General features: G+C 32.5%; 1 protein-coding gene across 1 annotated transcript in view; it reads left to right on the forward strand.

The window, feature by feature from the left end:
* LOC125665416 (leucine-rich repeat-containing protein 15-like) overlaps nucleotides 1–13,889 on the forward strand; it is a 996,853-nt gene that overhangs the window by 941,587 nt on the left and 41,377 nt on the right. Inside the window, exon 9 of the mRNA XM_056150956.1 lies at nucleotides 302–373. Coding sequence (XP_056006931.1) covers nucleotides 302–373 — 72 coding nt within the window. The remainder of the gene's footprint in view (nucleotides 1–301; nucleotides 374–13,889) is intronic.

Consider the following 13,889-nt stretch of genomic DNA (forward strand, 5'->3'; position numbering starts at 1 on the left):
AAATTATCTCAAATGTCATAAAGTTGATGTGTTCGTATATCATTGACATTTATGTTCTGTAAAGGAAAAAGATTGAAACATGAAAGGAGTGTGGGGAGTCTGTGGTGTTCTTATTCTGAGTTGACATGATATTGGAAATATTTGTTACAAAATAGATAAACCGTTGTTGATTGATCTAGTTCTCGTGTTTAAAGTTATATTTATTGTTAATACCATTATCTTGCATTTTGAATTTACATAATATATTCAAGCATTGTAGCTTTAATCAACAAAGCTTAATCGTTAAACATTTATGATTCAGATTACTGCAAGGCAATGGAATAACAACGTTACTGACTGGAACCTTTGATGCATTGACGAGTCTTCAGACATTGTAAGTATATGTGTAAAAATACCGATTATTTGTACCACAAGATAATAATGTCAATGAGAGGAATTGTACAGTGTTCGGATTTGGAAATGTCACCCTGTCAATGATACAAATTTTCTTTCAGACCGTCATCCAATACTAAAACACCTATTTGTAATACTGTCATTAATCATCGTATGGATAATTATAGTGCCGTTACTGTCATATGCGGTATTGATAATGTATCTGACATCTTGGTATGCGATTTTGTGTGATAACTTAATGTACATGAAGAGGTCAAGACACCGAACAGTGATCAGTAAAAAAGAGGAAAAAGAGAAAGATAATGAACCGTGATTTTTTTCATCAATTCCATATAAGATACAAAATGAAGAGAAGGCTAAATATGGACCTCTGGACATTACACGGGTTGCTTTTGAATATTATCACTGGCACAAGAAATCATATAAAATAGAAACATTTATAATTAGTATCGTAAAAAATTATTTCTTGGTGAAAGTTCATTCATTGCCCAATTATACCATTACCGTGAGAACAAATACTATCTTACTGTGGCCTTCAAGTCGATATTTAGATGTATCGTCAACGTTTTATTTATTAGCAATACTACCTTTCATTCATATGTCGATTCCATATTTCCCTGCGAGCTCGAAATAAGATACCACCGAGTCGTTCCCTTGTGCTTCATACATATGTACTTATATATTTTATTGAAAGTAGACATCAACGGCATTGTGTGATCAGGTCTTCCAACAGTATGTTGCAATTCCCATGGGTACGAATTGTGTTCCTTTGTTAGCTGACCTGTTTTTATATTCATATGAAGCAAAATTTATTCAAAAACTTCTACGTGAGAAGAAAAATATCTCTCTGTGACCTTCAATTCGACTTTTAGATATATCGATGCCGTTTTGTCTATTAACATTGATAACTTTCATCTATATGTCGATTTGATATATCCCTGTGAGCTCGAAATGAAGGACACCACAGAGTCGTCCACTTCTGCTTCATACTTAGATATTTTATTGAAAGTAGACATTAACAGCAAACTGATAACTCAACTGTATGACAAACGGGATGATTTCAGCTTCTTCATCGTCAACTTCCCATATTTGTGTAGCAATATGCCATTATCACCTGCATATGATGTTTATATATCTCAACTGATTCGATATGCAAGAGTTTGTTCTGGGTTGATGGTACAGGGATTTCAACAGTCTCGATTGAAGTCAGCATTTCGCAAATTCTATGGTCGTTGTAACGATCTAGTTCGTCAATACAACTTCGCATTGGGTCAAATGCTGTCTGACGTGTTTCATACCGATTGTTAAGCCGTTCTTGGCACACTAATTTTGACTGTGGATAGCTCCGTTTACCTTATCAGGATATAGGGCTCACGGCGGGTGTGACCGGTCAACAGGGGATGCTTACTCCCCCTAGGCATCTGATTTGACATTTTTGTAATTTAGTTATCTACAAAATATCACATCAGTAATTGTCGAATCAAAATTGATTTAGTCAATTGCAGTTCCATATTATTAAGATATATTTTACGTGCAGACTTTTCTCATTTCTCACTTTTCTTTTCATGATATATGTACCCCTGCTTAGTAAATTTTGTATAAGTTGTAGACATTAGAGCATTTCCGACTGCGTTATTACGGCATCAATTTATAAATTTGATTTTGATTGATTTTTTTTTTATCTTTGGTAGTAATATATAATGAAACTCATTACTGGTAGGATGCATATATCCTGGCCAGGGAAACGGAGCAATCCGTATTAAAGATGAGTTTTTAAAGAACGGTCTAACAATCGGTATGAAACAGGTTGGACTGTATTTGGCCTGATGATTGATTCTATTTGGCAAGTACATCGTAATAAAGACCGTAGAATGTGCGAAATTCTTACTTTAAACTAGACTTCTGAAACATCTGTAACTTCTACATCTGTGTCAGTAGCCTGCCTTGATTTCAAAACTAGTAATACGAAGAATAAACGCTTGTACATCAAATCAGTCGAAGCCCAAAGCACCGTATACAGGTGAGAATAAGATATTGCATCATAAATATAGGAACTTGACAATGTAGAACGGTCATAACACTGAGTTATTATTTTGCAGTTAACATTTATGTTCAATTGAACATCTATGTACGAAACAGATATACAAGACACTCTTGTTTCTTTCATTTGCGAGTTCACTGGGATATATCGAATCGAAATATGTATGAACTTGATGATTGTTAACATATGAAATGTTGTAAATTTATATAATTGGCGATATGTAGGCCACAACAAGACGTTTTATTTGTTTTTCTGATGTAGAAGGTCTTGACCAACATTCAGCACAACTTGTGTATATGGGAATCACAACATATTTCTTGGAAGTCCTGATCACGAAAGATTATGAATATGTCATCAATAACAAATCCCGTGATCGTTTTAACATGAACTTCGGAGTATCTGTGAAATTAGAATGATGTTAAACAAGGCATCATGTTCTCACATATTGAATAAGTTTACAGAATAATATATTTCATAAATTAAGGCTAACATGGCAATCTTTCATTTAGGTATTTGCATACAATGTCATAGCAATGTTACCGAATGGAGTCTTTGACGCATTGACAAATCTACAGAACTTGTTAAGTATATCAATATGGATACTGAGTATTTGTTTTCCAGAGAACAATGTTAATGAGAGTAATTGTTAGAAAATTATCTACTTGAAACCGTTTTCTATTTTTACATCGCCCTGCGAATTCTTCGGAATCTTTATCACATTTGAATACACTAATGACTTACTCTTTGTTATTCGTCTCAGGAATAATCATAGTGTATGCAATGGTCCATTGATAAAAATTACAATATCTGATATATTGATAAAGCATAGTGCGTGATAGCTTAGTTTAGATTTGGAAGAGGGCCGATATAGGCTTTGCCTGTTGCCCAATCATGTAGAATTTCTCAATAAAATATGTTTAACTCAAATAGCTTAGTTTAGATGAAGAGTACAAGATTCCGAACTGTAAACAATGAACAAGAGAACATAGTAAACAATGATCAATTCTATAAACCCCATAACATACAAAACTTACAGAACGGTAATTACATTCTTCTGGAAATAACAGAGATTGGATCCAAAAAAATAGCCCTGGATTCAATAGATGCACATTTACATTTAGCATCGTAGATGTAATCATGTTCTTGATACCATTGGGTAAAGGCGACAAACGAATACAGAACCGGTCTTCCATACCTTCACACACGTTTAAACTATGGATGAAAGGTGAAGATAACAGTGACCAATATTATCTATATATAAGTTATAAAAGAATACTGGTATGAATGCCTCGTCTAAGTCACCATAGGTGTTACTAATACGGAAGTATAGGACACCCCTTCCGTGAATAAACATTTAAGCAAAATTAACGAGTTTTCTGATTTTTATATTGAAAATTATCGGCTTCTAACTTTTTTCTGATGGAAATGTATCCCTAATACAGACAACTGCGATTTTAACACTTAACACATTCCAAAACACGTACGAACATTTCAAGTAACTTTTATAATACGCATTTTGCACAATAACCATCATAATGTTGCCTTGAACGACCTTTAGATGGACTTTACATGACCTCTATTAGTATCATGTATACTCTATGAATTTTTAGTTTAAAATTTTAGCGTAAATTAACATAATTTGGCAAATTCGAATATATGTGTTCAGTTTAGAAATTATGTAATGCATGGAATTTTAATTTAAATCCTAAAGTTGGATTTCAACAATCTTATAGTAAATGCTCGCCAAGGTCACTCATGATTTCTGAATTGCTTACTTAACACTGACAATGTCAAACTATTCGTTTATACAGCCCATAACGCAAAATGATATATTTGGTACGATTTACGACAGTCTCCTCCGTAGAAGGATGTCACTACTCTGACGCTTTAGGACACGATCCTATTATGTTGTATTTCCGTCTGGACAAACATTATGTGTTCTGTCCTAACTATCAATTTTATCACTTACCTGATTGACGATTTTGAGCACTTGTGGCCTACATCTTCTTTAGAACCAATATTTAAAAGTATTTTACCTGGTGATGTCACACCGGTAATTCTCCAATTAAAACAGTTTCTGTGAACTGTAGCTCCACATATTAGAAAAAAGCAGTTTCCTTTTATTTTTCCCTCTTCATTAATATGCCCGAGATTAGGAAATTTTACGTGATTTGTAGAAATAATCAACTGTTTATGGAGGATTTGTTTGATATTGGTTTCTGGGGTTACTTCCTGAGGTGCACTCTGGTGCAGTTTACACACTCCTCTCCTTGATTTGAATGACCCTTACATGAACTTCCCCTGACCCTTATTGTTATCAAGCATAACTTTATGAAGTCTTACTTCAAAATCCCTATTGCGAATTACATGTAACATAATTTGGCAAATTCGAATGCATGGGTACACTGTTTCATTTCGAATTTTCGTGTTTAGAAATTTTATTCTGTATGCAGTTTTAAATCCTAGAGATGAATTTAGACAATTTTGATAAATGCTCGTCTAGATCACTCATGATCTTTATAGTTTCCCCCAAACATTGTAGACTACAAACTATTCATTTGTGCTGCCCATAACGCGTAGTATCTCTGGTACGGCTGACGCCAGTCTCCTCCGTAGCAGGATATCACTACTCTGACGGTGTAGGACACGGTCCTCATCATGTTGTGTTGCCGTCTGCACAAACATTCTGTGTTCTGTCCTACATATCAATTTTATCACTAGCTGCACTTACCGTATTGACTATTGTGAACACTTGTAATTCAATGTCACTATAATCAGTCCCTATTTTTAAGCATTTTCTATTTTTTCACATCACCCGTTCAATAAGCATGATATATATCACATTTGCATAAACTAATGAAGTACTCGTTGTTATTTACCTCAACAATAATTAAGTAGTCTCATATACGTCACTGATACAAAAATACAATATATGGCATCTCGATAAGTCACAGTGTGCAATAACTTAGTTTAGATGAAGAGGTCAATATGTCGAGCTGTGATCATAATCAACTGTGATCAATTTTATAAACCCCATAGATTATAAACTTTAAAGAAGGGTACCCGTGGACTTCTACAAATACCACATATCGAATCCAGCGTTTTGAATATTAGCTTTGGAGTAAAAAGATGCGGATTTACATTTAGCAACGTAGATAAAACAATATTCTTAACAGCATTGGGTAAACCTGAAAAAAAAAACGAATACAGAACTGATCTTACGTATCTTGATACGCATTTAGATTATGTATCTACCATATGGGTACAAGCGAATTGCCTCTTGTCAACATGCATGTTAATTCTGATAATAGTTGATAGGTCACCTTTCCTATAACCACAAAATACATCGATGAAAATATCACCAAAATCGTCTAATGTTGAGTAAACACTTCTTTTATATGTTGAGAAAATATAGGTCAGTAGTTCCCTCTTTGGCTTTGGGTCTCGTGTTTTAGCAATTTGCATAAAAAGTATCACAAATCGTACATCTATTTTGATTTGGAATTAGTTTGGAAACTTGTTTTTGAGTCAGTGAAAAATTACTTACCAAATTGATCAAAAGCAGAATATGCATTTTTGTATTGAATTTGTTGGGAAACATGGGTATGATAATCAAATGGTATTGAAAGATTGCTGCATGTACATTAATGAATGAAGCTACTGTGGAAAACCTGGAATTATCCCATTTTCCAAAAAAATATGTTTTCGTATACACTTATCGTCTCCGTTCTGCAACGAAAGAAATATCAATGTAAAAAAAAAAGAAAAACGATGTGGTTGTCTTGTTTTAGGTTGAATGAATCATTTCGAATCGACATATGATTATATCACTATTAGAAAATAAATAAATAGTAGTTGATTGATCTAATTTTCGTGTTTAAACCCGTAGTCAGTGTTGGTACCATTTTCCCGCACAACGAATCGGTGTCCAGAATAATGTGTCTCAACATTTACCGTTGACCAATTCAGACTATTCAATTTTTTTACGATTCTGAGTTAAATACCAACGTTATCAAGCGGTGCCCTGTGATGTTATCTGAATGTTTACAACATGTGCGTATACTACATGAATCATGTTAATGAAAGTAATTATAGGAAAAGTAACACATTTGAAAACCTTATTGATAGTTGCACCTTACCATGCGAATAATACAAAATATATTTATGATCATGATATTCTTATTAATGCATGGTGAATATAACGAACAGTGATCAATCCCATAACTCCTAGAAACAATACCAAAGAGATAGTTGGGCGAACACGGACCCCTGGACACATCAGAGGTGGGATAATGTGCCTAGGAGGAATAGGCATCCCCTGTTGATGATTCCTTTGAATTACAACCGTCGATCATCCTATTTATCATAATAGTGTGTGTGTGCTTTTGTTTGTGACAATGATAGTATATCTGTTATCACGATAAATCATGTTGTGTGATTCATTATTCAAAATAAAAAAGTGAAGATTCCTAACGGTGATCAATTGACACGTAAAGATACTGAACAAAGATACAATTCTTTTTCATTTCCATACAACATAACGTTTATAGAGGGTAAACACGGACCTCTGTAACTATCAAAGATATGATCCAAACGCTCTTAATACTACCATTTGAAAAAAAAAGATTACTGAAGATAGGAAAAACACTCATTAGATTTCATATTTAGAAAGGCAAATGAAATAACTTCCTGGCGAAGATGAACGAAGCTAGACACCAATAATATTTTCAATGAAAAGGCGAAGATAACGAACAGTGGTTAATCTCACAACTCTTATATCTCGTCTATTTCTTCCTTATTTTGGTGATGAAATTGTAAGTACCAAATTTGAATCATAGACTACTATAGTCATCATTTAAAGCGTGTTGATCAACTAAAACCTTGAGACATACATTTTGCCCAAATGCCTATTTATTATGAGAATAGTTGATAGATCACATTTCCTAAAAGTACAAAAGGCACTGATGAAAATACTATCAAAATAGAAGTTTGGAACAGATGGAACCAAATATCTCCCTCTCTCTAAAAAATAAACACTTCTGTAATTCTATATTACATGTATATATTATGAAGATATACCATGAACTATTTACAGAATGTTGAAAAATAATTAAAAAAAAAATATGACAATTATGTCATAACGAAAATTACAAAACTATGTTTTTTTATAAATGATAAATTCAATTATGATAGGTAAAGATAACGAACAGTGATTCATCTTAAAACTTTCATTATGAATACAAAATGAATAGTTGCGGAAAAACGGACCACTCGATACACCAGAAGTGAGATCCGTTGTCTAGGAGAAGTAATTATTCCCTGTCGACCGACCACACCCTCTATGAGACCCATTTATCGATCAGGTTTAAAATAACAAAAGTTAAAATCAGTGAGCCGAGAACGACCTAACATTTGGTATGGAACACGTTAGAGAGCATGTGATCGATTGAAAGGTTGTATTGGAAATGAGATAATTATAACGACCATATAAGTTGCGAAATGCTGACATTAAACATGAAAGTATGTATTGACATTCTTTCAGTGGAGAAATGACAAACATACTTTCTTTAGACAAATGTCAATTTCTTATGAGAATTCCTTTTTGTCACATTTACTTGAAAGTCAGTCAACGATTGGTAGAGACTCTTTCATTTAGCGCATTCTTTGGTAAAGATTAATCGAAATTGGATACTATGATAATAAATATATATTTGTTGATTATACACGCATGTAATACACGTATGATAGTTCATTTGTTGGCAAACAAGACTCAATTGTGTACATACAAAAATGGATTTTGAGTACAAAGCCTCATTTGACGTCTACATAGTCTGCACACATTCAATTTTGACTCAAATTGGCTTTTCATGTCTAGTTAGCAAATTAGATAACAAAAGTATATTTTGTATTACATAATAAGTTGCATACCCAATTGACACAATTGAATTATGTTAAGACAAAAATCATTTTTGTTTTTGTAAATGAAAGATAATTTCATATAACAAAATTTTCTTTTGTCGTTAGAAAATATGCTTGCATAAAATGAGTATATATAACATATTTTGGTATCACATAAATTTATTCTTTGGTGACAGAATTCAGTTTACAAAGAAATCAATAACCAATTGATGCCTCGTATTTAAAGCCATGTGTAGTGCAAATACCACGTTTTTGTACATTGAATCAGTTTACAGAATAGCGTGTTTAAGCATTGTAGCGTTCATCAAACAAAGTTGATAAGGATGGCTTTACGATTCAGAGGTATGGGTTTCAGTGGAATGACAGGGCTATAGAACAGAATCTTTGATGCATTGACGAACCTAGATACATTTTAAGTATATCTATATATAGACACAAGTTATCTGTATAACAAATGAATCATGTTAATGTAAATGAGAGTGATTATTAAAAAAATACTAATGATACAAATTCTGATTCAGATCCTCCTACACGTATGAATCAATATTCATTTCAGGGATCTTTATAGTGCATGCATTGTCGTATATGTCAGTGATAGTAGATCTATATCGGATATCTAGACTATAAGTGTTTCTATAGAGACATCAATCATTCGTACAACATATACACCGTGACAATGAGAGTAATTGCAAGAAAAGAATATATTAGAAAACGCATGAAAATGATACAAAATCATCTCTATTCTGTAAGAAAAAGATCCGAATGTTAAACAAATGTGGAAAGGTATATGGTGATATTATTTCAAGTTGACTGTTTAATTTATAATCAAGATATGAACGAAAATTATTATGGCTAAAAATAGACACTCATATTGAATCAGTTAACAAAATAAAGCATTTCATCATTGAAGCGTTGATCAATCATGGATTTTTACGATTCTGAATAACAATAAAACACCAACATTACCAATTGGAATCTGGGATGCATCGACAAATCTACAGACATTCTAAGTAGATCGATAACATACCGATTATTTGTATGACAAGTAAATATTTTCAATGATAGGAATTAATCAAAACTTGTTTGGATTTGATAATATTCTCTATTTGTTTACGTCATCATATCAATGATTCAAAATGTCTTTCAGATCCTCATACAACACAGCATCAACCACTTGAAATTCAATCATTGACCACGTCATGAATCATTATAGTACATGTACTATCGTATGTGTTATTGATACCGGACTACGTTATGGTGTGTGATACTTTAGTTTAGATGAGACATTAATTCTCCATTCGATAATCGTTCTTATACTCTAACTACTATTTGAACAGATGAAATTCTGCAATACCATGCTTTTGTTTTAGACAGATTTAGTATCCCAGTCAATGGGGTAGATTATACGAATTGCCACATGTATACTGGATTCCTAAACTTGACAAAACCCTTACAAACACATATGTATTGCTAGACCCAGTAAGTGTTCTATCAAGCGCATTTCTTTGATCCTCACGAAAACATGGTAGCTTTGAAGGAGATACTTCAAGCATACTCCTTGTAGGATTTATGAGGCTGATTGTTGCCTTTCATACTTTGCCACAACATATGCCAAAAAATAATTCGTCGATTGTTAAACAACTTTTAAAAGTTTTAGGAAATTTTAAATCACTAAACGTTTCCCAGATCAACAACATCGAAACGTATATATTTCAACACGTTATACAACCATTTCTCACGATAAATGAAAGACTAGACATTTTGACATCATAAACAGTTGCTTCCTAAATAAAAAAGGAAAAGGAAATATTCATATCTAGTGTTCAGTCCTCCAAAAATCATTTCGCTAAACACCATTTTGATTACATACACAATAACTTTAAAGTTAAAATTTAAACAAAAATGCTCGAGTTCCTCTATTGCAACGTATTGATGAACAGATCTCTCGATAGCCTGTTAGAATTCCCATGGGCATGGATTGTACCCCTTTCTTAGAGTTCCTCTATATATTTCAACACATTATACAACCATTCTTCCTGAATGGTAATTCAGACTTTGCGCGGGTTAACATAACGCTTCGTTGAAATAAAAAAAGACTAAACTAATTCCTCTTCACTTTACTCAATATTTTGAAATTTGCACAAGACTGGACTTTTCGTAGTTCAAATTCATAAAAGTGTATAGGTAAATTACGAATTGACCACCACACATTAGAAAATAATTGTATTTTTGGATTAAAGGTAAATCAACTTTTACCAACGATTTTGAATTGAAATCAGCAGATTATGTAAAAATGTATTTTTTATTTTGAAACAGAAATAGAGAAATAAGTATAATGGCACTGTTCATGAAAAGCAACTTGTACAGTGTTTTGATCACTGGGGATTTTGAAGCAAAATGTTGAATTATAAGATTTATTTAAATAGTATTTGTTCTAGACTAGTATGACTTTGGTATGTTTAAGTGAAAGTGTAGGGAAATTAAAATGGAAATAATCGCTTATGTGTTAATATTTAAGTGGTTTTTGTCGTCTTCAAATTTTAAAATAGGCATGAAATGATCGAAACACTAGGAGTTGCAAACACAACAGTGTTCATTTACTAGTCTACGCGGGAAATGACAAGGATCCCACCCTATATGTCTCTGTCTCGGGTGACATTGGCTTCCTTGATACTCATATCTAAATTTTGACAGGTGTCTTTAAAGTCTGTTCATGTATTTGTACCGAATGAGTACAATCACGTGTGCAATCAATCATCATGATAAGTCACCCTGTCCGTTGAAACTATGCGGACATTACCTTATCGAATTCAAACAGAACACAAATCATTTTTATGATAACAATAATTGTTATTAACGATGTTCAGATTTTGATTATCAATCTTTATTTGTAGTTAAATTGTATTAAACAGTATTGATCTATTTCAAAAGTATCTAAATACAGTATGCAAGTGATAAAAAAAATCAAACGGTTGTGTGAACTTTATTCATGGTAATGTACATTTATATAATTACCAATCATTGAATTAAAGTTTACTAGAAATATATGTAATGTATGTACAAACTGAATTTCACTTTCAAAAACACATCTTCACTAAGTAATCGATAAAAATCATAACACGTTTACTGAAGGGTGACAGTGTTATTGAAGTCGGATTCGATGTGACCTAACGCGATTTTTGTTTTTAAATCAAAGATGCCGATTTTTATTTATGATATTAGATGCTTGTAAATATCCCCATGTGGAATCCAAGGCGCATACTACTGCATGCAATAGTATACGTTCATCCACGTTACTGCTATTTTTAATTATTCATAATTTCAATGAAATAAAGATTTGTTTTGGCAAACAATTCCCCTGTTTCCTCAATGGCTATGAATATTGAATAAAAAGTACCGACAGTGTGTGAGATACAGATTTTGAAATCACACCATAGCGTACGTTCCCATCTTGTTGCAACGCGTTCCATTCTCGAAAAGAACCGCTCCGGTGTCACTAAAAATTGTTCTGTTAACAGCGTTCTGCGTTTTAAAAACAAAACCGTTTGTTCCGAAAACCGTCCAATGTTGGTTCACCTTTCCATAGGTGTAGTTATATGTTTTGCGGTCTGTATATTTAGCAACTTAGATAAAATTCTTTTCATGGAGACATTCAAAGATTTGAAAAAGGAATAGATAATCGATTTTACATATCTTTATAAGTGTTTAAAATAAAAATATTTGTTTTAAAACCCCTTCAGTCACCTTAGGTTTTACAAATGTGGATATATAGGCTACATCTTCGTGGGATTACAAGTTCAACCGAAATGGGTGCGTTTCTTAATTTGTATTTGATTGATCATCAGCTTATGAATTGTTTTATTGGTGTTTCTTTTTTTTTTTTTTTTTTTTTTTTTTTTTGTTAATGCTTTTAACAGTAGAGATAAATCTGAATTACAAACTACTGGAAACAAATTTCGAAGGAACGTGTGTTTATCACGTAGAGCCTGACGACATGTGTTTTATCAAAATGAGTACTAATTATCAGATTAGGTGATAGGGAACTTTCCCTAAAGAATAAACTTCATTGAAGACAATATTTTCTAAATAGCAAGTACAGTTACATGTGAATTAAAAACTACTACAAACAAATTTATAAAAACAGTGTGCATATCACGTAGAGACTAGAAATACCCATTTTGTCAAAATCACCATTTATTTTTAGACTAGGTAGTATACCATCTTTCCTAAAAGCACAAAATACAGTGATGGAAATAGTACAAAAATGATATATAATTGAGTACATAAAATACTCCCATACTTTGATATAAAATGCGTAAATATAGGATCGGTAGTGCCATTTCAATATTGAATCACATTTAAAAGCAAATTTGCATACGAGGTACTGTCACCTATACATCCCTCTCGTTTGAAATTATACTTTGAAAACGTGTTTTGATTCAGAACCACAGATCCACAAACCAAATTGAGCATACGGTGTAACATCGGATCAGGTGGATACGAAGCCCAGGTTTTAATGGAATATTGCTAAATATATGGTGATGTTGAACAATCTGAAATGATAATTTATCATGGGGGGTCACATGGTAGTTTGTCATCATCATCTCTGTATAGTACAGGCAATGGAACATATAAATATGAAACAAAGGGTGAAGAACATGAGCTTTAATTGGAGATAACTGGAACACGGTATATCTAATCCACAAATCAATGAAAAGGATTATTGTTGGATAATAGATAAATCACTATTGATGTATCTACATGTCCTGTTTAAAGTCATATTTGTTCAAACACTTTGCTCTCGTGTATTGAATTAATTTAGAAAATGATATATTATCATTATAGCGATAATCCATTCAGGTTAATCAGGATATCTTACGATTCAAAGACCTCGCAAACAATAAGATAACAGCGGTACAGAATGACGCATTTGATATGTTGGCGAATTTAGAGCTCCTATATTTCTGGATATAGGTACCAGTTATTTGCAATACAACTAAATAATTTGTATATACTGAGAGTAAGCAAGATTATGAAAATTTGACATTTTAAATGACATGAAAAAAAAAACCCTACTATTTCCTGGTATTCCAATGCATGGTTCTCCTTTTCAAAGTGATGCAATGACTATAATTATATATACTTTCATGAATTGTGTTTACATAAATATTGTACTGCAGTTCATTGAGACTATGTGTCATTGTTCTGAAATAAAAGTGCAAAGTATATTTCACATACATGATACATACATTTTAAATCACACCTGCATTTCAACCACATACTCTGCATATATTAAAAACAATGTTTTGATACTTGTATTTGTGAGAACGTGTATTATCTAATTCAATGAGTATGCTTGTATCATTCTATCAATATGTTTAACTTATGCTGTTCATTCGTTCAATATATACATTTTTCAGTCATACTTTATATGTATTGTTCACCAAAATTCACTGCACGTATTATGTTCAATTGCACATGTAATTACTATACATTTACTAAAAAACGCTCCATTAGAAGAAATACCCTCATATAA

The sequence above is a fragment of the Ostrea edulis genome, chromosome 10, assembly GCF_947568905.1.
Source record: "Ostrea edulis chromosome 10, xbOstEdul1.1, whole genome shotgun sequence".
NCBI lineage: Eukaryota > Metazoa > Mollusca > Bivalvia > Ostreida > Ostreidae > Ostrea > Ostrea edulis.